Source organism: Alexandromys fortis, unplaced genomic scaffold (genome assembly GCF_014885135.2).
Source record: "Alexandromys fortis isolate MF-2015 unplaced genomic scaffold, M_Fortis_MF-2015_v1.1 scaffold_312, whole genome shotgun sequence".
In the NCBI taxonomy this organism is placed as follows: Eukaryota; Metazoa; Chordata; class Mammalia; order Rodentia; family Cricetidae; genus Alexandromys; species Alexandromys fortis.
Window position 1 is genome coordinate 386,691 of NW_026068184.1, and position 21,780 is coordinate 408,470.

General features: G+C 49.6%; 2 protein-coding genes across 4 annotated transcripts in view; one reads left to right on the forward strand and one right to left on the reverse strand.

The window, feature by feature from the left end:
* Positions 1–3,153, forward strand: part of Nsun5 (NOP2/Sun RNA methyltransferase 5) — a 5,514-nt gene extending 2,361 nt beyond the window's left edge. Inside the window, exons 5-10 of one of the 3 annotated variants that reach the window (XR_007589661.1) lie at positions 825–963; positions 1,056–1,171; positions 1,948–2,126; positions 2,297–2,507; positions 2,632–2,722; positions 2,890–2,933. Coding sequence is in view for 2 of the 3 variants with exons in the window: in XM_050129285.1 (XP_049985242.1) it covers positions 825–963; positions 1,056–1,171; positions 1,948–2,126; positions 2,297–2,507; positions 2,579–2,714; positions 2,890–3,075 (967 nt within the window). In the remaining variant the exon portion in view is untranslated. Of the gene's footprint in view, positions 1–824; positions 964–1,055; positions 1,172–1,947; positions 2,127–2,296; positions 2,508–2,578; positions 2,723–2,889 lie in introns of all 3 variants that reach the window. The other 2 variants (XM_050129284.1, XM_050129285.1) reach the window with 2 other exon arrangements.
* On the reverse strand, positions 3,150–20,183 carry Pom121c (POM121 transmembrane nucleoporin C). Its single transcript, XM_050129283.1, has 13 exons — positions 19,585–20,183; positions 18,262–18,477; positions 17,614–17,772; positions 16,140–16,220; positions 14,053–14,224; positions 12,590–12,684; positions 11,829–11,902; positions 11,350–11,474; positions 11,142–11,244; positions 10,390–10,563; positions 8,098–9,714; positions 5,519–5,641; positions 3,150–5,140 (listed from the first exon to the last, which is right to left on the reverse strand). Exons 1-13 carry the CDS (start codon positions 20,151–20,153, stop codon positions 5,043–5,045), a joined length of 3,606 nt encoding a protein of 1,201 aa, XP_049985240.1. The 5' UTR covers positions 20,154–20,183; the 3' UTR covers positions 3,150–5,042.
* Between the last annotated feature and the right edge of the window lie 1,597 nt (positions 20,184–21,780).

Sequence of the window (21,780 nt, forward strand, 5' to 3'; positions counted from 1 at the left end):
GTGTGCTCCTAGCTGCTGAGCCGTGTCTCCAGCGTCCCCCCCAGCAGTTTTTTCCTCATCATCTTCTGAGACCTATTTTTTTTTTTAACCCTAAACTGCTACTCCTGCAATTCTTTGTCTACGTTCTGGCGACCTCTCCATTTGTTCTTCAGCCTAACTGCTCCCTGTCCCCTTTCCAGTCTCTTGTCTAGATGACAGTCTCTTCAGCTGTAGGTCAAGACCCCACAGGCTGCAAGGACAATCTACAGTTTGCACTATTTGGAAACAGTAGACGGTTTCCGAAGACACCACGAGCACAGTCCATTCATAATCAAAGATCCATAAATCCAGGGTGCTTTTAGCAGCATGTGTCTGTGTGTAATTACGTGGCATCGTCTGCCCTGGGCTCTGAACCCACAGCAATGCACTTTACACTGCCCACTCCGGCCCAGCCCACAGACACTACATATTTGAGACTACTGTATATTAGGGACTACAGTGTTTTGCTGCACATATAGTTTCTGCTCTTTTAGAAACATAATGGTCTAAATACGGAAAACAAAGGCTTCAGTATTGCCCTATAGTCATACTACTATCCCTTAGCCTGGAAATATCAGACTAGTCTGTCTGGATTATATTGCATTAGAATGTCTCATCTTAAAAACTGGTGTTTGATTTGCTAACTTGAGTTTCACAAAAAGTCACAAACATCTGCACCTGCAATCCTAGGGACGCCGATGCCCTCTTTTGGTCTCCACAGGCATTGCCTGCACGCTGATGCAGACAAAACACCTAGACACACAAAGGCTAAAAACAAAACCTAACCAGTGGTTTTTCCCTGCCAGCCTAGAGGACTTGCGGACCCTCAAGGGGCAACATTTTCTTTTGGATCCTTTGTTGCCTGAGCTGCTTGTGTTCCCTGCACAGACAGATCTGCATGAGCATCCACTCTACCGCGCTGGCCATCTCATCCTGCAGGATAAGGTTGGGGGGGCAGATGGGGAAAGGGAGGATGTGGGGGGAGTGCCTTCACGGCTCTGTGTTCACTCAGCTGTCCACATCTGCTGCCCTGCTAGGCCAGCTGCCTCCCAGCCATGCTGCTGTCTCCCCCGCCAGGCTCCCATGTCATTGATGCCTGCGCTGCCCCTGGCAACAAGACCAGTTACATTGCTGCTCTTCTGAAGAACCAGGGGTGAGTGCTGGCAATGAGCTTTGAGGCAGGGGGACAGGTGTGGTCAAATCATGTGCTTTGTGGGTAAAAAGTCTCACCGGATGATACAGATTGAGAGCGTGGCTCTGGACAGCTCATAGGCTTGGGACAAGGCTCCCTCAGCCCTTGGGGTTCTTCCCAGGCTGGTTATCCGTGGTTGGAACCCCTATAAGCCATTTGTTTTATTTTGGGTGGTAGTGTATTGGGGATTGAATCCCCAAAGCCTTATATGTGCCAGGTAAGCACTCTATTACTGAGCCACAGCCCCAGACCTACGTCCTGGCTTAGTATGTTACAGTTTGATGTTCTTTTGGGGCTCCATGCTCTATAAATTCTTAGTTCGGGGGCTGACAAAATGACGCAGTGAGCACTTGCTGCTCTTCCAGAGGACCTGAGTTTGGTACCCAGCACTCATATCAGGTGGCACACAAGTTCTTTAACTCTAGCTCCCTGGGTTCCATCACTTTTTCTGACCTCCACAGGCATCTACACACATGTGGCATACAGACACATAGAAGTTTTATTTTATGTATATGGGGCTCTATCTACATATATGCCTGCTTGCCAAAAGAGGGCATCAGATCCCAGTATGGATGGCCATGAACCACCATGTGGTTTCTAGGAATTGAACTCAGGACCTCTGGAAGAGCTGACAGTGCTCTTAACTGCAGAGCCCTCTCTCTAGCCCCTAAAAGTACCCTAGAAGTCTTAGTTTAAAACAACTTCTTAGTTCATTATGCCTCTGCTCTCTTCCCTAGGAAGATCTTTGCTTTCGACCAGGATGCTAAGCGGCTGGCAGCCATGGCTACATTACTGGCTCGAGCTGGGGTCTCTTGCTGCGAGTTAGCAGAGAAGGACTTCCTGACAGTTTCTCCCACTGACCAGCGCTATGGCCAGGTCCAGTACATCTTGCTGGATCCTTCTTGTAGTGGCTCTGGTGAGATGGGGATAATGTAGCTGTGGTCTAGCCCCACAGCAACTTGGACACTAAAGGCTACCAGTTAATCTTGGTATTACTTCTGACTTGTACTATAGGCAAATGCTCTCGTTTATAAAATGGGGATTTTGGTGGGAAATGGGTTCATAATTGCAGCGCCTTTTCCATAGGTATGCTGAGCCGGCAGCTGGAGGAACATGGGGGAGGCACACCTAGCAAGGAGCGCTTGCAGGCCTTGGCAGGGTTCCAGCAGCGGGCTCTGTGCCATGCACTCGCCTTCCCCTCTCTGCAGCGCCTAGTCTACTCCACATGTTCCCTTTGCCAAGAAGAGAATGAAGATGTGGTCCAAGAGGCTCTACAGCAGAACTCAGGGGTCTTCAGGTAATGGTGTCCCCAGAGAGAGAGGTCATGGCTACTTCTCATCAGGGTCTGAGTCCTCTCCTTCTCCACAGACTAGCTCCTGTCCTACCCACGTGGCCTCACCGAGGTCTGAATACCTTCCCAGGGTCTGAACACTGTCTCCGGGCTTCCCCTGAGACTACACTCACTGGCGGCTTCTTCATTGCTGTGTTTGAACGGGCAGAAGTGGTGTCTAGGTGAGTGAAGGGGAGCCAAGTTTTTGTTTAAGGCAGGGGCTGTGTATGTAACTGATTGGCTTACAACTCAGTGTGTAGGTAGATGAAGAGTTTGAGCCTAGCCTCCTGAGTGTTAGAATTAAAGATGTGGGCCATCATACCTGCTAACCTTTGGCCTATTCTTCCAGCCCAGCCCCACAGGACAAAGTACTGGCTCCAGAACCTCTCAGCAAAGCTCCAAAGAGAAAGAAAAGACGCAAAGCAGCAGCTGGTGCCAGCATGCAGCCAAGCACATAGTGGCCACTGTGAGCCCTACAACCAGTAAAACCACCCTCACTGTGTGGGAACCTGACTCCTCTGGGAAGGGCAGATGATATCCTGGCCCTCACTGGGCAGCTACAGTCCTACCAGTAAAGTCTTTGCTTTACAAATAAAGAGCAGATTCAGGTCTATGACAGATCACAGTTTTATTTTTAATGACATAAGCAAGAACAATCTCACATTCATACTAAAAATCTTAGCTACGCTCACAGGAACTCAGTCTGTGGTGGGAAGCCCCAGCCTCCCTGTCCAGCGTGAGCACGGACAAATGTGCTCACACACCGAGGCTATGCCAGGACGCCTCTTCAGGGGCCCTAGAAGCAGGCCTGCTGTGGAGCTGAGGTAATTAGCTCAGACTGAATTGCAGGGAGGCCCCCTTCCTTACCTGAGGCACAGGTAGAGGCTTCCTGTGCAGACCCCCCACCTATCCCCATCCCCAAAGGCATTGGGACGAGGTCCAGCTCTTTCCCAGCTCCACACAACCCATCTTAAACCCTGCCAGTCACAAAGGGAAGGGACCAGTTACAGCTACATCACATTGTTTATAAAGTAAGAATTACACTTATACGACATGTCCAGAAGGAGCCCCGCCCCCTCAGGAGAGCTGCTGGGGACAGCCACGAGCTCCTCCTTCACACAGGCATACTATACAGCTAATTCCTACTATTCAATAGCATTTATATTTAACCACCTCAGTGAACCAAGCTTGAAGGAATTTAAAAGGCAATTTAGCTTAAATATAAAAATAAATTTTTATTTTGTTAAAAAACGTTTAAATATTTTTTTCTTTTAATTTAGACACACGCATTCATACTTCTCCCAAAGAGGATGGGCATGGCAGCCAGGCTCTGGGGCCTAAGGGTGTGGTTTTTAGAAGGAAAGACAGGCGGAGAAGGACCCTTTTCGGGATACAACTATTAGGAACCTAAAAGTGTAGTTCATTAATCTACAACTCCAAACTCAGGCAAAAGATGCCCTTGCCTGGGGTGTGTTACGTGGGGGAGGACCAAAGGGAAGTCTGCTCCTACAGGCTCCATCCCCTGGGCTGCCAGCCCTTAATTCAAAACACTATTGAGAATTCAGGAGTCAGTACTGTGGCTGTCACGCGGTGCCACTTTCAGCATTCAATTAGCTAGGCCCAGGAGGGCCCAGGCGACATTGAGTCCGGCATTATCAACATGCCGCCACGCATACAATTCAATTCTTCCTCCAAACTCGATTCAAGGAGCAACACACATTAACATCAGACAAACACAATACAAGGCTTGGAAAATACAATCCCGAAGAGGCAAAGTGGCCCGTGGGGTGGCGGGCAGGTGAAGAGGCAGCTAGAAGCAGTGGTGGGCAGTCTGCCTGCCCCAGAACTTTATGGAGCAAACTTCTCCCCTGGCTCTGCCAGGCTAAGTCTTGAACTGCCAACCTTTTGGAGGCTGGACTGGCAGAGGGCTGGAGATGAAACAGACTTGGCAGAAGAGGCGAGCAGCGCCCACTGGGGTCTCCAAGGCAAAGCAAGATTCACTGCCATTTAAAAGGAATGAATCTTACAGGACAGGTGAGGGACAAAGCAGCAAGAAATGAGAGACCCTGAAGGAACCAGAGGAAGAGAACCACTTCTTATGGCCAAGCCAAGCAGGCAAAGCTCAGGGACATTGTCTCCCCCAATCCCACCTGATGTATATTAGGGACCCAGGTGGGTTCCACGCACCCTCTAGCAGAGACGGTGCTCAAGGAAAGGGGAGGCCGCCTAGGCTACACACTAAACAAGCGCTGGGGCAGCGAGAGGACAATATGTACAGATGTTTCTTCAGTTCTCCAGCCTCACCAGTGGGACTGTTCAAGTATCGGGCTTCTGCCCTCCCTGGGGCACCCACTTTCTCTAGAACAGAAAGGGCCAGGCTGCCACTTCTGCCCTGGTGATGGGCTGGGTTTGCTATGGAATTCGAAGGGTCAGAGGCTCTTCCTAGCAGGTGCTGAGGTCCATATCTGGGCAAGGGATGGGAGAGTGGAGCCAAGAGGCAGGTTACTTCTTGCGGGTATGCTGCCTTCGGGCCTGAAGTCGCTGTCGAGCCCCTGGGGTCTTGGATCCCGCGCCAATGGAAAACGAAGGGGCCGCTGATCCTGGAAAGAGTTGACAAGACCTCATCAGGGCACCTGCTGCCACAGAAAATGTACCTGGTGCCTTGCTCTGAGAAGTTAGTTCAACAGCAGAAGCATAGGTGTTCCACCAGGGCTTCTGAACCTGTTGGCAGTCCTCCCAGGCCTTGGCAGGAACCCACCAGAAACATGCAGGAACACCAAAGCAAGTAAAATAAACCTGTACAAAACAACACAAAACAAAAAACCCACCAGCACTTGCTTCCCAAATGCCTGAGTTTCCAGAGAAGGCTCCACTCTACTGTTCAACTACCCTAAACCCTGAGGGCCAGCAATCTGCTATCCTGATCACTCCTGGCCCAAGGGACGGGGTGTCATGCTGGCAACAGACTGTCTCCTTACCGAAAGTTCCGACTCCAACAAAGCCTTGGGCAGGTGCTGAGGAGGCCCCAAATGAGAGGCTGCTGCCAGCGGTGCCTATTCCAGGGGTAGGGGTACTCTGCCCAAAGGTGGGTGTGGATGTACCTAGCGGGAACAGACAGAAGAGCTGCAGAGACCGGGCAGGTGTCAGACCTATCCCCTTGTACCTAGTGCTGAGGAAGGTGGTCTCCGCCACCCCTCCGTGTGTAACTGCAGCAGGATGTGTGGGGCTGACAGGTTAATCCTGATCTGCCTCATCTCCCTGGTTCCCTGCCTTCCCTCTCACACTCACCTTGTAGGGCCCCAATCCTCCCAGGATGCCCTCTGGAAATGGCTCCTGCTCAGCCTGCATGATTACATCAGGGCTGCTTTGTTCTGACATTGTTTCCAAGGCCACTTTTCACCTCTCCTACCTCAAACACCCAATTCTTTTGTTTTGCTAATTTTGAGACTGAGTCTGTTATGAAGCCCAGGTTGGCCTGGAACTCTCCAACCTCCTGCCCAAACCTAAGTGCTGGGATAACAGGGATGCACACAACTCCCAGCCCAACTCCTGGTTCAGATCATCAGTCCTGATCACCTATAGTGTCACCTGTCAATCATTCCTTTCTTCCCCAAAAAGGACTCTGAACCGTCACCCTCCCCACCACCATTAGTGAGAAAGACTCCTGATCCTTTGGTGTCAACACCACTCACACACTCTCCCTATGTGTTATCTGTCTGGTGTGTGTATTTGCACCAGTGCAATACTCATTCATGGAGTGTAGAGGTTGACAGTGGGTGTATTCCAGAGTCTCTCACCAGTTTGGACCTGGCTATTTTGGCAAGACTGGCCAATAAGTCCACGGGATCTGCCTACCTCCACACACTCAGCACTGGGATTACAGATATACACTGCCTCACCTAGCTACTGAGTATTGGGGACTGAACCCAAATCCTCACACTAAAGTGGCAAGCACTTTGACCGTTGAGCCATCTCCCCAGTCTCATCCACCTGCTCAATCTAGAGGTTGCTTGAGCCTCTGAACACTGCGTATGAACTTATCATGTTTCCAAAACCTAAAACCAACCACCTGGCAAACCATATACTTTCTCTAGCTATATCCCTTTTCTCACTGTCCTGGAAGACTCATCCACAGGCCCACCTCTCACCTCCCCACTTTCCTCAAGAGCTTCTTTCTCCCTTATTTACCAAAAAGGTCAGTAGCTTTTAGGGCCAAAATTCACCCTGCACACAGCAAACAAGATCTCTTTACCCTTCAACTTGAAATTCTGTGACTTCCCTAGATATTTAAAATCCCAACAAGAGGGGCTGGAGAGATGGCTCAGAGGTTAAGCGCATTGCCTGCTCTTCCAAAGGTCCTGAGTTCAATTCCCAGCAACCACATGGTGGCTCACAACCATCTGTAATGGGGTCTGGTGCCCTCTTCTGGCCTGCAGGCATACACACACAGACAGAATATTGTATACGTAATAAATAAATAAATATTTAAAAAAAAATCCCAACAAGAAACCCTGGCTATGACCAGCCTTCTACTCTAACTAGCCAATCTTGCCTGTCTCTGCTAATGAACCCACCATCCCTGCTTCTGTTGCTGTGCCCTGACACTAACTACCTTCCCCGGCTGCCAACATGGATGCCCACTACCACAGCAGTTGGGAAGTTGGAGTATGAAGATCTTGAGTTTGAGGGCAGCCTGAGTTACACTTGGAAACACACACACACACACACACACACACACACAAACCAAGAAGTCAGTGAGATGGCTCAGTGAGTAAAAGCACTTGCAGTAAAAGACCAGTGATCTGTGGTATATTCCTAGAATTTAAGAAAAGGGGAAGGGGAGAACCAACTCCACGAAGTTGTACTCTGATCTCTACCTGTACATGATGGCAATGCATACACATGAGAGAGTGAGAGCCTACACACACACACACACACACACACACACACACACGTAAGTTAAAATGGGTTGGGGAGATGGCTTGGTGAATTAAAAGAACTTGCTGTGTAAGCATGAGTAACTATAAAATAAAGCTGAATGTGGCTGTACACACATGTATATACCAAACACAAACCACAAACATTTTCCCTTCCATTCACTATTTCCTCAAAGGCATTATGATTTTTGTTTTTAAATGGGGCTGGAGAGAGCTTAATGGTTCCAGAGAACCCAGGTTCAATCCCAGCCCAAAAATGGCAGCTCAAGTCCCAGAGGATCGATCTACCACCCTCTTCCGGCTGCTGGAGCACCAGCATGCATATGGTTCACAGACATACATGTATCAAAATACATCTATCTTCCTAAGATTATTTTAAAAATTGTGTGTGCGTGTCTGTGGAGGTCAGAGAGCAGCACCAGATCCCTTGGAGCTACAGATATAAGCAGCTGAGAGTCACTGGATGTGGGTGCTCTCTAAGAACAGGTCTTATCCCCTCCAGCCCTCCAGAAACCTTTCCGGCCTACACAGGGCCCCTCCATCATTAACTAGCTTGGACTGCCTACAACTTACTTGTAGGCTGTTATACACTAAGCCTTATTAACAGCTCCCAATCTTACCTCCAAACACAGGCTTGCTTTCAGGCGTACTGCCCACACTGAAGGCGAAAGGTGAGCTCTGACTGGTTGTGCCCAGGGTGTTCTGACTCAGGCTTCCCCCAAAGGAGGTGGTGGTGCCCGTGGTCCCGCTCTGTCCAGATCCAAAGCTGAAAGTTCCAGAGGTGGAGCCAGTGCCTGGAGTAGCACTAAGCCCAAAGCCTCCACTGCCAGAAGAAGCTGCTGAGCCACCAAATGTGAACGGGGATGGAGCAGAGCTGCCAAATAAAGAGCTGCTGCTTCCACTGTTGGTGGTCTGTGTGGTGGCACCAAAGCCAGAAGTGGTGGCTGAACCAAAGGAAAATACAGATGTGGTGCTACCAAAAGCGGGCTGTGTGCTGGCAGGGGTGCCAAAGGTGGAGGCTGTGGCTTTCAACCCGCCAAAAGCCGGCTGTGCAGCACTACCAAAGGTGGCCGGTGCTGGAGCTGCAGAAGGGGCTGAGGCCACAGAGTTGCCAAACGTGAAAGAGCTGCCAAAACTTGGGGCAAGTGCTGGCTTGGTGGCCCCCTCAGTGGCTCCAAACGTGGGCTGTGGGTTGGCTCCGGGGTAGGCTGGGAGTGCAGGCTTGGCACCAGAGCTAAAGGGAATGTTGAAGGTAGGGGTGACAGTGTTGCTGAAGGTAAGTGTAGGCTGGCTGGTGGTGGCAGGGGCTGAGGTGGAGGTGGTGAGGGTGCTGCCAAAGCCACTGAAGCCACTAGTGCCACTGCTACTGCTGGCCGCTGTCTGAGCAGAACTGCCAAGGGGCTGGCTAAAAGAGGTGCCTGCTGCAGATGCTGCTGTCACAGGGGGCTTGCCAAACTGGAAGATGGAAGGCAGGGCTGGGGCAGAACTGGCAGCAGTGACAGAGGGACCTCCCCCGAACAGAAGTGGCTGGGAGGTGGAAGTCATGGTATTGCTGGCAGTGCTGGCCACAGAGGTCACTCCAAAGCCAAACACAAGCTTTGAGGCAGAAGTTGTGGTGCCAGAGGCCACTGTGGAGGTGGCAGTAGCCAGGCCAGCGAAGAGAGGGGCTGGTGTGGCTGTAGTGGTGGCTGTAGCAGTCGTCTGCTTCAGGGAGAAGGGGGCTGACAGGGGCATGGTTGTAAATGGCTCCACACTGTCAAAAATAGGCTTGAAGGTGTGAGTTGTAGTACTGGCTGTGGTGGAGAGGGTGGTGTTGGACGAGGCTGTAGTGGTGGCTGAGGAGCTAGATGGCAAGGGGCTATCATCCTCACTTTTAGGTGTGGCCATAAAAATGGGCTTAAACATGGGAGAAGCAGAAGCTGGGCCAGGCATGGCAAGGGAGGAAGAGTTGGCAGGTGGGCTCAGCATCCCGAACAGCATGCTGGGCTTTGGGGTCGGGGAGGGAGCCGTGGGGGCTGGGGTGCTGGCAGACTGCTCAGCCTGAGGGACCCCAGGGGACTTGGTGTCAGTAAGTGGTGTGGCAGATGAAGCAGGAGTCAGCCCCAGGAAGGTGTCTGTAGGTTTGGAGTCCGAGGAGGTGCTGGCCACTGGCTCTGTCAGTGGTGAGACAACAGGGGTCAGGAGGCTGGGTGTCTTCGGAGGTGAAGGGGCTGCAGTAGTTGCTGCTGCAGCAGGTTCTGTGAGAAAAGGAAGTAAGATGAGTTCTGAGGTCCTCTGCAGGCGGCACTTGGCATGCTCAGCACCACCAACGTACAGGGACCCAAGAAGGCATTATTTCCACTCCCAGATTCCAGGAAAGACGGAAGAAAGCAGGGGAGCCTATCTGGGGCTGCATGTGGGGTCATGAAGGAAAATGCTCAACTCTGATGTCTACTTACCTACATGCGCCTGCTCATCTAACAAAGACCCATCCTGTTTACCAGCCCAGCAAGGCAGTGCCTGTGAGCCCCGAGAGTTGCATCACCACGCCTGCACTCCAGTGTGAGGAGCACAGCTACACTGCTGTGTCCATGTGCGGTAGCATGGATGTACCAGCTGGCAAGGTTTACCAGCCTTGCCCAGACAGAAAGGGATTTTAGTTATTCTAGGCTTGGGATCCAGAAAGCTAGGACACCTTATGGGGAAGGATCATGTCATATTGCAGATACTTCTCAGGGAAGACATAATATAATTCTCATAGATGACACAGACTTAGGGCAGCTAGGGCGGATGCCTTTGAATCATGAACCCAGTATGACAGTCTGCCTTCCTATATATTTCCAGACCAGGGCTTTCTGAAGCCCAGAACCAACAGGCTCTATACCTGCGACATGTCAAAAGCCTGTCATTACAGGACAGAATGCTCTTCTTACCTGAGGATGGTGGGGCTGGAGAGTCCTGCATCTTCTTCAAGCTCTCCAACAGTGGGTTAGAGCTAGGAGCTGGGAGGGAGGCTGGTGAGGCGGCAGGCCCCGCAGCAGGCAGGGTGAACGTGAAAGGAGGATTGGTGGCAGGTGGGGTTTCAGTGGCCGAGGTGGGGGCATCATCTGAGGAGGAGAGACAATCTTCTAGCAAGTACCAGAGCAAAGGTACAGGAAGCTCAGAGCCCAAAATGCTTGTTCAGAAATGTTTCCCTATTCTCATGGATGGGACGCTAGACTGCAGGTCTCAATGAAGACCCAAGCAGGTTTTCCCGAGAAGAACAAACAAAGGAAGCTGGAGGGTGGGAGTGGCACTTGGTCTGTGCTGGAGTGGAGGTCGAAGGACTATGAGGGTGATGCCAACCTGGGTTAGACAGCAACACCATTTCCACTAACAAAACAAAACTTTCAGGTTCCATGGAAAAGTGTTAGTAACAGCTACTGGAAATAAAACTGGTGAAATCAGGGGACAAAAAATTCAAGAGCTGACTATGGTGGCATCCATCTGTAACCCAGCATTTGGAAGACTGAAGCAGGGTTATGAATTTGAAGACAGCCTTGGATAGATGAATCTAGACTCAAAACTGGAGCAAAGGAGAATCAAGCGTTCTACTACTTCTCTTCCAAGGAGAGCTGTGGAAACAAACCTCAAAGACAGCAAAGTGCTCAGGCCCTCTGGATCACATTGCACTCTGCACCCTTACCTGTCTTGTCCTCCAAAACCTTGTTAAACCACTGCAGTGAAGCTTTCCTCTCCATGTCCAGGTCTTCGGCAGTGATGGAATAGCCAAGCTCAGGGGGTGGAGGCTACCCAAGAGAACAAAGACAGGTTAGGCTGACCTCCCCAGAAGCGGAAGAAACCTGTTCCCAGCCCGAGTCTAAAAAGAGCTGAGAGGGAGGGACAAGGCATACCAGGGTGAGCTGGTCCCCTCGCCGGGAGGGCAACAACTGAACTTTGCGTTTGCGTTTCCCAGAGCCGCCAGATGTGGGTGGGGAAGCCCAAGAGTTCTGCTGCTTCCCAGTGGCTGAATCTGCAACTACAGACAAACACAGGTTTGCTGGCCTCCCTGCTCCTCCAGGACAGAATGGTTTTGTTGGAAGACTTCATGTTTTCTGTGTGTGAATGGCCTGCAAGTATCTGCAATGTTATTCGAAAGGTGCACACAACTGCTTGGGGGATGGGAGTGACCCTGAGCCCCACATGAGCTTATCACCTACCAGTCCTTGCATTCAGCACTGGACTGTGTCTGCTTTTCTCTCTTCTCACACTAAGGATCTATTAAGAGCCAGATTATCTTCCACGCCCCAGATAGAGCAATGCTCTGTTAACGTCAATGGTGTTGACTTCCATTGCAGACGCCATCCTCAGCCCACATGGCTTCTCTACTTACCCTTTTCTCTTGGGGACTCCTTGTCTGTTACCAAGGGAGCTGAAGAACTGGAAGGGTGACCCGGCTCCTCCTCTCTGTGGGGATGGTGAAAAGGCTAGATTTTGTTTGGGAAGACTACCAGGAGTGCACAGCACCTCACTTGCTCACACATGGCCAACGTCTAGAAAGACGGTGGCTCCCGGTCTCAGCACATCACCATGTCACACTTCTTGTAGAAGTAGAGGTGAGCAGTTGACAGAGGCCACAAGCATCTGGTCTTTAAACATAGAACTGCGAAGCTTTACTCAGAGCCTGTCAAGTCTAGGGCCCCAGACTGCATTTTCAGGCTCTAACAGCGGGTTAGTGATGGAGCTAGGAGGGAAGCTGTGAGAAAGCAGGCCCGTGACAGACAGGGTGAAAATAAAAAAGGCTGGGTGGCATGGAGGGTCAGACACGACAGACCTGATCCCCGAGGGAGCCGAGCTCCAGTGAAGAGTGAGCTGGGGCCAGGGACCCAGGCTCCCTGCTGACCCGATCCACTCTGCACTCCACTCCCAGTGGCCTCTGCACCACTCCCACTGGAGTACGAGACAGAGAAGGGACCCCAACCATCAGTGTGCTCTGACCGCACGACAGGGGAACAACTGTAGCAGGCACTTGCTGCTCTTCTAGGGCTTGACTCTGATTTGCTCAGTCAGAGACAATAAAAGCCCAAAAGCCAATCCTTGTGAAGCCCCATTCCCCCCATCCATACAAAGTGATCAGAAGTGAATGGTGATTACCTTGTTTTCTTGGCTGGCCTCTCTGGTGTCTGGGAGCGAGAGGAAGCTGGGCTAGAAAAGGGGGACGAGGTGGGGCCACCACTCCTCTTCCACAGCTGCAAGTCAAGCAGAGTGGCACATCTAAGACCACCACTGAGAACATGACTATAGAGACATTCTGAATAGGCCAGGCATGGTGGAGCTCTGATTTTGAGGCCATCCTGGTCTATATAGTGAGTTCCAGGACAGCCAAAACCAAACCAAAATAAAAAACAACTTTTTTGAGGGGCTGGAGATATGGCTCAGCAGTTAAGAAACATATGCTGCACTTGTAGAGGGTCCAGGTTTGGTTCCCAGCACCCACATCAGGCTGCTCATAAGTACTGTGACTCTAGTGCCAGGAGATGCTTTCTGGCTTCTGCGGGTACCTGCATGCATGCATATGGTGCACCTAAATTCACACAGACTCAAATAAATAAGTTTTTTTTTTTTCCTTTTTTGAGTTGAAGTCTCACTGAATAGTCCTGGTTGCAATTCTTTATGTAGACCAGGCTAGCCGAAAGTTTAGAGTATGCCACTGCAACCGACAAAATAATAAATCTTAAAAGAATGTTTGTACCCATTACATATTCCAACAATGATGATCTACGGGTATACCCTTTATTTTGTAGATTCTGAAATTCTATCAGAGTAAGCTTATGCATATTAAAAACTACAAACTGGGTGTGGTGGTGCAAGCCTGAAACCCCAGTACTTGGGAAGCAGAAGCAGGATAGCCACTGCAAGTTCAAGCCCAGACTGAGAGCATAGCAAACTTCAGGAGAGCCAGGGATCCATAACACCTTGTCTCAAAAACAAAACCAAACAAAAAAAGATAACTGATCTACCTGTGCAAGCCCATACAGCTACTAGTGTCAATGTCAATATTAATATCAAGTCTGCCTGAAAGCAAAGCTGCCTGGCTTCCCTACCCAGATATTAACTAGCTCTAAACAAGAACGACAACTACTTCATGTTTTAAAAACATGTACTAAATTCCAACTGCTTACAGATCTCATCTACACGTCAAAATGAACGAATCTTTTTTTTTAAAGATTTATTTATTTATTCATTTATTTATTTATTTATACAGTATCCTGCCTGTAGGCCAGAAGAGGGCACCAGATCTCATTATAGGTGGTTTTGAGCCACCACATAGTTGCTGGGAATTGAATTCAGGACCTCTGGAAGAGCAGTCAGTGCTCTTAACCGCTGAGCCATCTCTCCAGCCCCTGAATGAACCTTTTCAACCACATCAGTACCACCTACTGAACTGCTGTTTTCCTGTGGTCCATCTGTAGCAACAGCTCCATTTATACCAGTCCCACAGATCGATGTTTTATCTTATTTGCTAGTTAAGGCTTTGTATTTGTTAGCCTAGAGACAGATCCAATGCCAGGCAACAGAGAGTGGTCGGCATCTTTGTTTGTGGCCCTGAGAGATACCTGAGAGATACCACGGGTGGAGCTGTAGGAGCTGGTGATGGCATTGCGGCTGGAGCTGGGGATGCCTCCTGTGCATGTACTAGTCAGGGAGCTCACAGAGGAGGTGCGAGACCGTTTGTTCAAGTGGTCATCTGAGCTCTGGGAAGCCAGACTTCTCTTCAGGGAGCCAGGCCTAACAGAAAGGAAGAAGACATGCTACTGAAGATATGTTCTTCTAATATTTCCTCCATGGCTGCAACATAGCTTTTTGAATAAACTTGAAGAAAGCCATAATATTCTCACGGCACTATCAGCAAATGACAAGGTGACCCATATCTGACACAGTGAATGAGTAAAGCACAGCACGGAACGCACACAGGAACGCAGAGAGCAGAGCACACGTGTGGGGTTGGAGGGAAGGATGACATCTTGACTTTGCTTTCTGGGGAACTTTAATGCCCTTCAATAAAGCTGTTCAGAGAAAAATTGGAGTGAACCAACCACTCTCAGCCAGGCAGTGGTGGCACACACCTTTAATCCCAGCACTTGAGAGGCAAAGGCAGGCAATCTCAGTGAGTTTGAGGCCAGCCTACTCTACAGAGAGTTCCAGGACAGCCAGGACTGTTACACAGAGAAACCCAGTCTCAAAAAACCAAACCAAACCAAACCAAACCTAACAACAACAACAACAAAACCAACCACTCTCCTGAGCCTCCAACCCCAAAAGGAATCTCCCCCATAATCCTCTCTGTAGGCCTGTGTTTCTAGCTTTGCTACACTATGATCCCAGGGCAACCCACATCAACCACAAACCAGATGACTGACACTTCTGCAAGATGTGTTTCCATTTTCACCTGTGCAACCCGTCTGCAGCCACAGCCAGCGGGTCCATCCTTTCACACAATAGTGCTTAGCTTTGGGCTGGAGAGATGGCTCAGAGGTTAAGAGCACTGACTGCTCTTCCAGAGGTCCTGAGTTCAATTCCCAGCAACCACATGGTGGCTCACAACCATCTATGAGATCTGGCGCCCTCTTCTGGTGTGTGGGAAGCAGATTGTTGTACACATAATAAACAAACAAACAAACAAACAAACTAAAAAAAAATAGTGCTTAGCTTTAGAGGACCATGATCTCAGCTGGCTCCCGGATCTCTGGGTTTCCCCTGAGACTGTCCCCTAGGCTAGAGCCTCCAAAACCACCTCACCAATGTTTACCCATTTCAGGCCCTTTTACATCTCAGTGATCCACAAGATGTGTGCATGTCTCCTGAAGTGCAGTACAGTGAGCTGAATACAAGGCTTCACAGACAGCCTTTTTACCATAGGGGAACTTATGTCCCTTGCGCCCAAACTTTTTGTAAAATTTTAAAATTCAAATGTAGATATTTAGTATTTATCTTAAATTCCATGTTACAACATTTCTTGACCTGCAGAAGCCTTGTGATCTTGTGACCTCCTGTGAAAGGCCAACTATAACATGTTAGTGAAGTAGATAAAGATAGAAAAGACCATTATTGGACACGGACTTGTTCATTTATTTAGTAGTTTACTTAAAGCACTCTAAGATTTCACTTGCTACTTGGGATAGAATGACCTGGAGAAACACAAGGTTGTTGCCCTTAACAATCTGAACACAAACACTTACGCCTGTCAACTGTAATATATGCCTTTAAAACCACCCGACTACCACATATGCTTCTGTAAAATCTCACTTGCTTTTTCACTCCCCCCCCCCCCTTATGGCTTTAGAGTATAAAATAAGAACACAAACTGGACCTAGGAGCAAGGAAGGCCTTTTGGGAACTGTCCTGGCTTTGGTCCACTAGTGAATACATCTCCTCTCCTCCACTCCCACTGGTGTCAGCGTGCTTATTCCAGAAAGATTACCACAACACTAGCACAACAGATAGAATGTCATTAAACACAGACCCTCCCTATGCATCTCACTCAGGTTAGTGGAAAAACATGGCAAGAGACTGGAGAGAAAATACCTAAGCATGGCAAATTAGTCAAGTGTGAACTGGACAGGACGCAGAAAGCGAAGAGGAAAGCCGACAGCTACAGCTGTCAAAGTGCACTTTTCCAAGCATCACCAAGGGTTTAACTTACTTGGGCACAAATGCAGCAGGGACTCCGTTGGCAACAAGGGGCTCGAATGCTGAATGCCCGCTCCCACTGCTATCATGGCGCCTGTGATAAACCAAAAAGTCCCTCATTAAATACTGTGCCTGTCTTCCCAACCCTTGTAAGCATTTCCCAAACCAGCCATACAGCTCAGCAGGTAAAGGCACTTGTTGCAAGCCTGCTGACCTTCATTTGACTCTGGGAATCCTTGCACCCCATAGGTAGAAAAAAAGACCTTCATAAGCTATGCTCTGCCCTCCACTTATGAACCAACTCTCACACAAACACAATAAACAGTGTAAAGAAAATTGAAAGTATTCATATTCCTGGGGCCCAGCACTACCTCTGTAGAGTATACATTTCATGCTAAACAAGAAAAGTTTATTTCAAACCACTGGGTTCTGGAAGGTCCATTACTCTAAAACTATCCTGGTTAACTAAGGAGCAGAGCAAGAAGGACTCTGTAATATACCTCAGCGACTCAGGCACATCACAAGAAGGAAACACAGTCTGAATCAGGTTCTTGTTATTCTGTCCAAACTATACCAGAACTCATTATGTAGCCCCAGGCTATCTTTGGACTTCCAGTCCTCCTGGCACAGTGCTGGGGATTACAGGTGCCAGCTACGATTTCTGGCAGATTTATCAGTTTTTACTGGCTGATTTTGTATCAAAATATTACAAATTCAGCTGCAATATAAGGTAACAGTCCACATACCCCCAGTGCTCCAGAGCTGTTAGGAAAGCTCTATACATTACACACAAGAGTATACTCATGGGGTTGGAGAAATGGCTCAGTGGTTAAGATGCCTCAGGTGTTAAGAAGGATCAGCAGTTGGACCTGGGTTCAATTCCCAGCACCCACATAGCAGTTCACAACTGTCTGTAACTCCAGTTCCACAGGATCTGGCATCCTCACATAGCGATACATACAGTCAAAACCGCAATGTACATTAAATCCTTGAAAAAAATGGAAGAGCCTGGTAGTGGTGGTGCATACCTTTAATCCCAGCACTCAGGAGGCAGAGGCAGGCGGATCTCTGTGAGTTCGAGGCCAGCCTGGTCTACAAGAGCTAGTTCCAGGACAGGCTCCAAAGCCACAGAGAAACCCTGTCTTGAAAAACCAAATAAAAGGGGGCTGGAGAGATGGCTCAGTGGTTAAGAGCATTGCCTGCTCTTCCAAAGGTCCTGAGTTCAACTCCCGACAACCACATGGTGGCTCACAACCATCTGTAATGAGGTCTGGTGCCCTCTTCTGGCCTGCAGGCATACAGACAGAATATTGTATACATAATAAATATTTTTTTTAAAAAAGGAAGTGAACTGTATTAAAGCCCTTACTACCAAGCTGTCCCAAAGTTCACATTGGAGCTGGATATCTTCGTGGAAATCAACCCTATTTCCACAAATTCTCTGGAGTTCACCTGACAAGCCAGTTTAGTACTCTCCTGATAAGTACCTTCTCTTGTTTTCCTGGCCATCGAGGGGTAGCTGGTCTTCTTCCTCCACTGTCCTTTTCTTCTTTTCTCTGAGGGCATTCAGCACAGTCTCCTTGGCACAAGGGTCCGGGACATTACTTGATGGTGAAGACAATGTTGTGTTGAGTGTCTGCTCTGGCCTATAACAAAAGATAAAATTCTAGAAACAGTATTTTTATCTATCACGGACAGAACAGAAACCCGAAGCTAACTGACAACTGAGACCTTAACTCATATATGTGTAGAAACTATCATGATTAGTAAGTCAGGCCTGGTAGCTTAGCCTGCAATCCCAACAGTGAGAAGTCAGAAGCAGGAGATCATCCTGAGTTTGGGGCCAGGTCAACCTGTTCTATGAATAGAGTGTGACTGAGCACACACACGTTGTGTGTGTAGAAACGGCTCAGTGATGAAGAGCTGCCCAATCACGAGGACTGGTGTTCAGATCCCAGCACTCACACAATTAAGGCATCTGGCATAACCCTGTAATCCCTTGCCAGGGAGACACCCTGGCCTCAAGGAAGTAAGTGAGAGCAATAAAGGAAATCTGAGGCTTCCTTCTGGTCTCCATAAAGGTGCAGGTGCTTAGGTGCTTACCTGTATACACACGTTTGTACACACACACTTACATGGATGAACGAAGTAACTTGCTGTCTGGAGGGGCAATCCTCACGGTCACTGGGCTACACACCATTCTTGAGTTTCGTGCAGACAGCACAGCCTTCTTGTGACCACCATTCCAGCACACCGTTGGCAGTGCCCCAAGCAAGGAGTACTGGGCCTGCTGAATGGGATAGCGTCTTCGGGGTGTTATAACGAACCGACTGGATAAAGACCCACACTCTCTGTAGGGAATAGGAGACACATGCTGGAAACAGAGTCTTAAAGGAAGACCTAATTCAACTGACTGCAGAAACAGAGGCATCAACACTTCCTTTCCAGAGAATATCAACCTCTCTCTCTTATTTATTTTTAGCAGTGACAAAACTCAGGGGTGAATGCATGCTAGACAAAGCACTCTTCCACTGACAAAGCAGATCTCCAATTTTTCTAAGCAACGGGGAACACGGCATTTAGACGGCAAACTTCTCCCATTCCATCCGAGGGCAGAGGATCAGCTGCTTAACGGCTGTCTCTACCATGGTCTTCAACAAACTAAGTACTTCAGAAGCCCACACAGGTACGTCAGAAGCACATGCAGATGGGCTGTGTAAGGATAACTCTGTCCAATTTGTCTGCACCACACAGCCGGAGCCAAACAGGAACAGGTATTCAACACCGCAACCAAACACATGTATCAGGGCCAGTGACATGGCTGAGTGGGTAGAGGTGCTTGCTGCCAAAAGCCTGATGACGTGAGATCAATCTCAGGGGCCCACACGATTTAAGGAGAAAAACAAACAAACACACAAAAACCTCCCAACGAACAAACACACAAGCTTCATCCAGAATCTAGGCTGACTGCGGTGCAGCACACCTGTAACCCCAGCACCGTGGAGGTGCAAGCCGGAGGGTCAAAGTCATCCTCACCTACAGACTGTGTTCATGGAACAACGTGAGCTACAAGAGATCGGTATCTCAGAAAAAACTAAAACCAAAGGCTGGGCAATGAATGGGCAGAGTGCTTGCAGCCACGAATGAAGCTGAGGATCCGATCCCACCACAGCACTATAATCCTGTCCTTGAACTCCTCATCCAGAAGGTGGAGGCGGGAGGGTGAGGAGTTCATGTACAGCCTCAACCAAAGAAAGGGTTCGAGATCAGCCCATTTGGACCACCAAGCCCCCTACCTTTAAAAAAAAATAGTGAAAAGACAGGAGAGTAATAAAGAGAAAGAGGAGTGATAGAAAAGGAGAGGTTACATCAAAGAAAAAAGTAAGGGAAAGTCGGATTTCCAGGTGGAGCCCTAGGTTAAAGCCGCAGCGACCCTAAAAAAGATCGCCATGACTTACCGGTGGGGTAGCCGCCGGGAGGGTCGTAAAAGCGGGGTGGGGAGCGCGGGATAGACATGGTGGACTCGCTGGGCCGCCGACGCGGGCGGCGGGGAACGTGAGGGTGGGCGGCGGCCCGGCCTGTCCCGAGGGTCCTGCGCCGCGGCAGGCTGGGGAGGGCCGGGCTTGCCCAGGTAGCTGCCCATAAGTAAGAGCTCAGCGGGGTCGGGGCCTCCAAGCGGGCTGCGGGGCTCACAGAGGCTGCCGTTGACCGCCGACTTAGCCGGAGGCGGCGAAGCTGTGAGCGCGGGCCGCGGGTGGCGGCGCGAGTCGCGCACGAACGACGACAGGCCCCGTGGGCCGCGGGGCTCCCGACTCAGGCCCCACCAGGCCGCGCTCGCCCCCACGGCCAGCCAGGCCAGCGCGGCCGCCGCTGGCACTAGGTAGAGCGCAAGGCCGAGCAGCGCTAGGCCGAGTGCCGCGGCGCCCGCCGGTCCTCCGCAGCCGCGGGCGCGGCCCCGACCCTCCCGTACACCCAATGGGGGCCGCGACCGCTCGACTCCGCCAGCCGCGGCTGCCGCCGGAGACATCGCGGCTCCGCGCCGCGGAGCGGACTTAAATATCCCAGGGTACACCGCGCCGCGCGCCGCCGCTTACGTCACTCTCCCCGACGCGGCGCGTCGGGTGAAAAGGGGAAACGCGGCGGCGTGGCGAACGAGGCGCGAGAGGTTTGTTTTGAAAAATTACGGTTTGGGTATACGTTGTTGACCTTTAATCCCAGCACCCAGGAGGCAGAAGCAGGAGGATGTCTGTGAGCTCGAGGCCATCCTGGTTCACAAAGAGAATTCCAGGATAGCCAGGGATACGTAGAGACTTAAACCCTGGCTCAAAACGTAACGAAAAGCCAGCGCGGTGGGCAGCGCACGCCTTCAATCCCAGTATGTGGGATACAGAGGCAGGAGAATTTCTGAATTTGAGGCCAGCCTGAACTACACGATGAGTTCCAGGACAGCCAGGCAAACACAGAGAAACCCTTTCTCAACAAAACAAACAAAAAAATCCAACCAAGAACAAAAGCACAACATAAGAAACCAAAACAAAACCATCTGACGCACTGTTCTGACACTTGAGGTTGAGGAAGAGCCGCATTAGAAATCAAGGCAGTGGCCGGGCATTGGTGGCGCACGCCTTTAACCCCAGCATTCGGGAGACAGAGGCAGGCAGATCTCCGTGAGTTCGAAGCCAGCCTGGTCTACAAGAGCTAGTTCCAGGACAAGCTCCAAAGCTACAGAGAAACCCTGTCTCGGAAAACAAAACTAAACAGAAAGAAAAAGAAAAAAAAAGAGAAAAGAAAGAAAAAAGAAATCAAGGCAGTGAGCCTGTTGGCATTTGCCTGTAATCCTGGCATTTGGGAGGTGAAGGCAGAAGTTGGATTGTGAGTTCTAGGCCAATCTGGGCTAGTTAGACTCCTGTCTCAAACAAAACCAAACCCCATCAATCAAAGGCTAGCCAGGGTGCATAGTGAAATCCTGTGTGGAAAAAGTCAATCAGATGGATGAGGCAGATGGATGCCCCAATGTTGCAGAGGAACTTTGGGTGACTGCCCAGGCAGCCAGCTGTTTCTGTCATTCCATTTTTCGGAAGTCGCTTGCTTGTACTTCCTGCTCACTCAGTTAATGTTATTTCCTCCTTGGGTCTCTGAGGGAGTGGAAGACTAGATAGTTATAGTTTTCTTTCTTACCTGGTGTTGAAAGCAAGTTATGATGGAAAGTAAATTAGGTACAAGACTTTGGACTCACCAAGATAGGATAGATATGAAGTATTTTCTCTGAATTTGTCAAATGCAAATGGACTAGACATTGTTGATGTAGTTATTGCCTGTATATGCTATATATAGTTATTGTAGTTATTGTGTATAGTTTTTCTTATATTAGTTACAGCCCTCTTAAAATTTTAGACAAAAAGGGGAAATGTAATGATATTTCATTTGTTTTTTTTTTTTTTTTTTTTTTTTTTTTTTTGTTTTTCAAGACAGGGTTTCTCTGTAGCTTTGGAGCCAGTCCTGGAACTCACTTTGTAGACCAGACCAGGCTGGCCTCAAACTCACAGAGATCCGCCTGCCTCTGCCTCCCGAGTGCTGGGATTAAAGGCAATCGCCACCACCACCCGGCTTTTCATTTGTATTTTAATAAATAAACTTGCCTGAATAATTAGAAA

Excerpts from the sequence above, each read along its gene's own strand:
- Pom121c (XM_050129283.1), bottom strand. The coding sequence starts at position 20,153 with ATGTCTCCGGCGGCAGCCGCGGCTGGCGGAGTCGAGCGGTCGCGGCCC. Across the intron at positions 12,685-14,052 it reads CCACCCGTGGTATCTCTCAG|CTGTGGAAGAGGAGTGGTGG; the intron begins GTATCTCTCAGG and ends CTTGACTTGCAG. Across the intron at positions 10,564-11,141 it reads GGTTTTGGAGGACAAGACAG|ATGATGCCCCCACCTCGGCC; the intron begins GTAAGGGTGCAG and ends TCTCCTCCTCAG.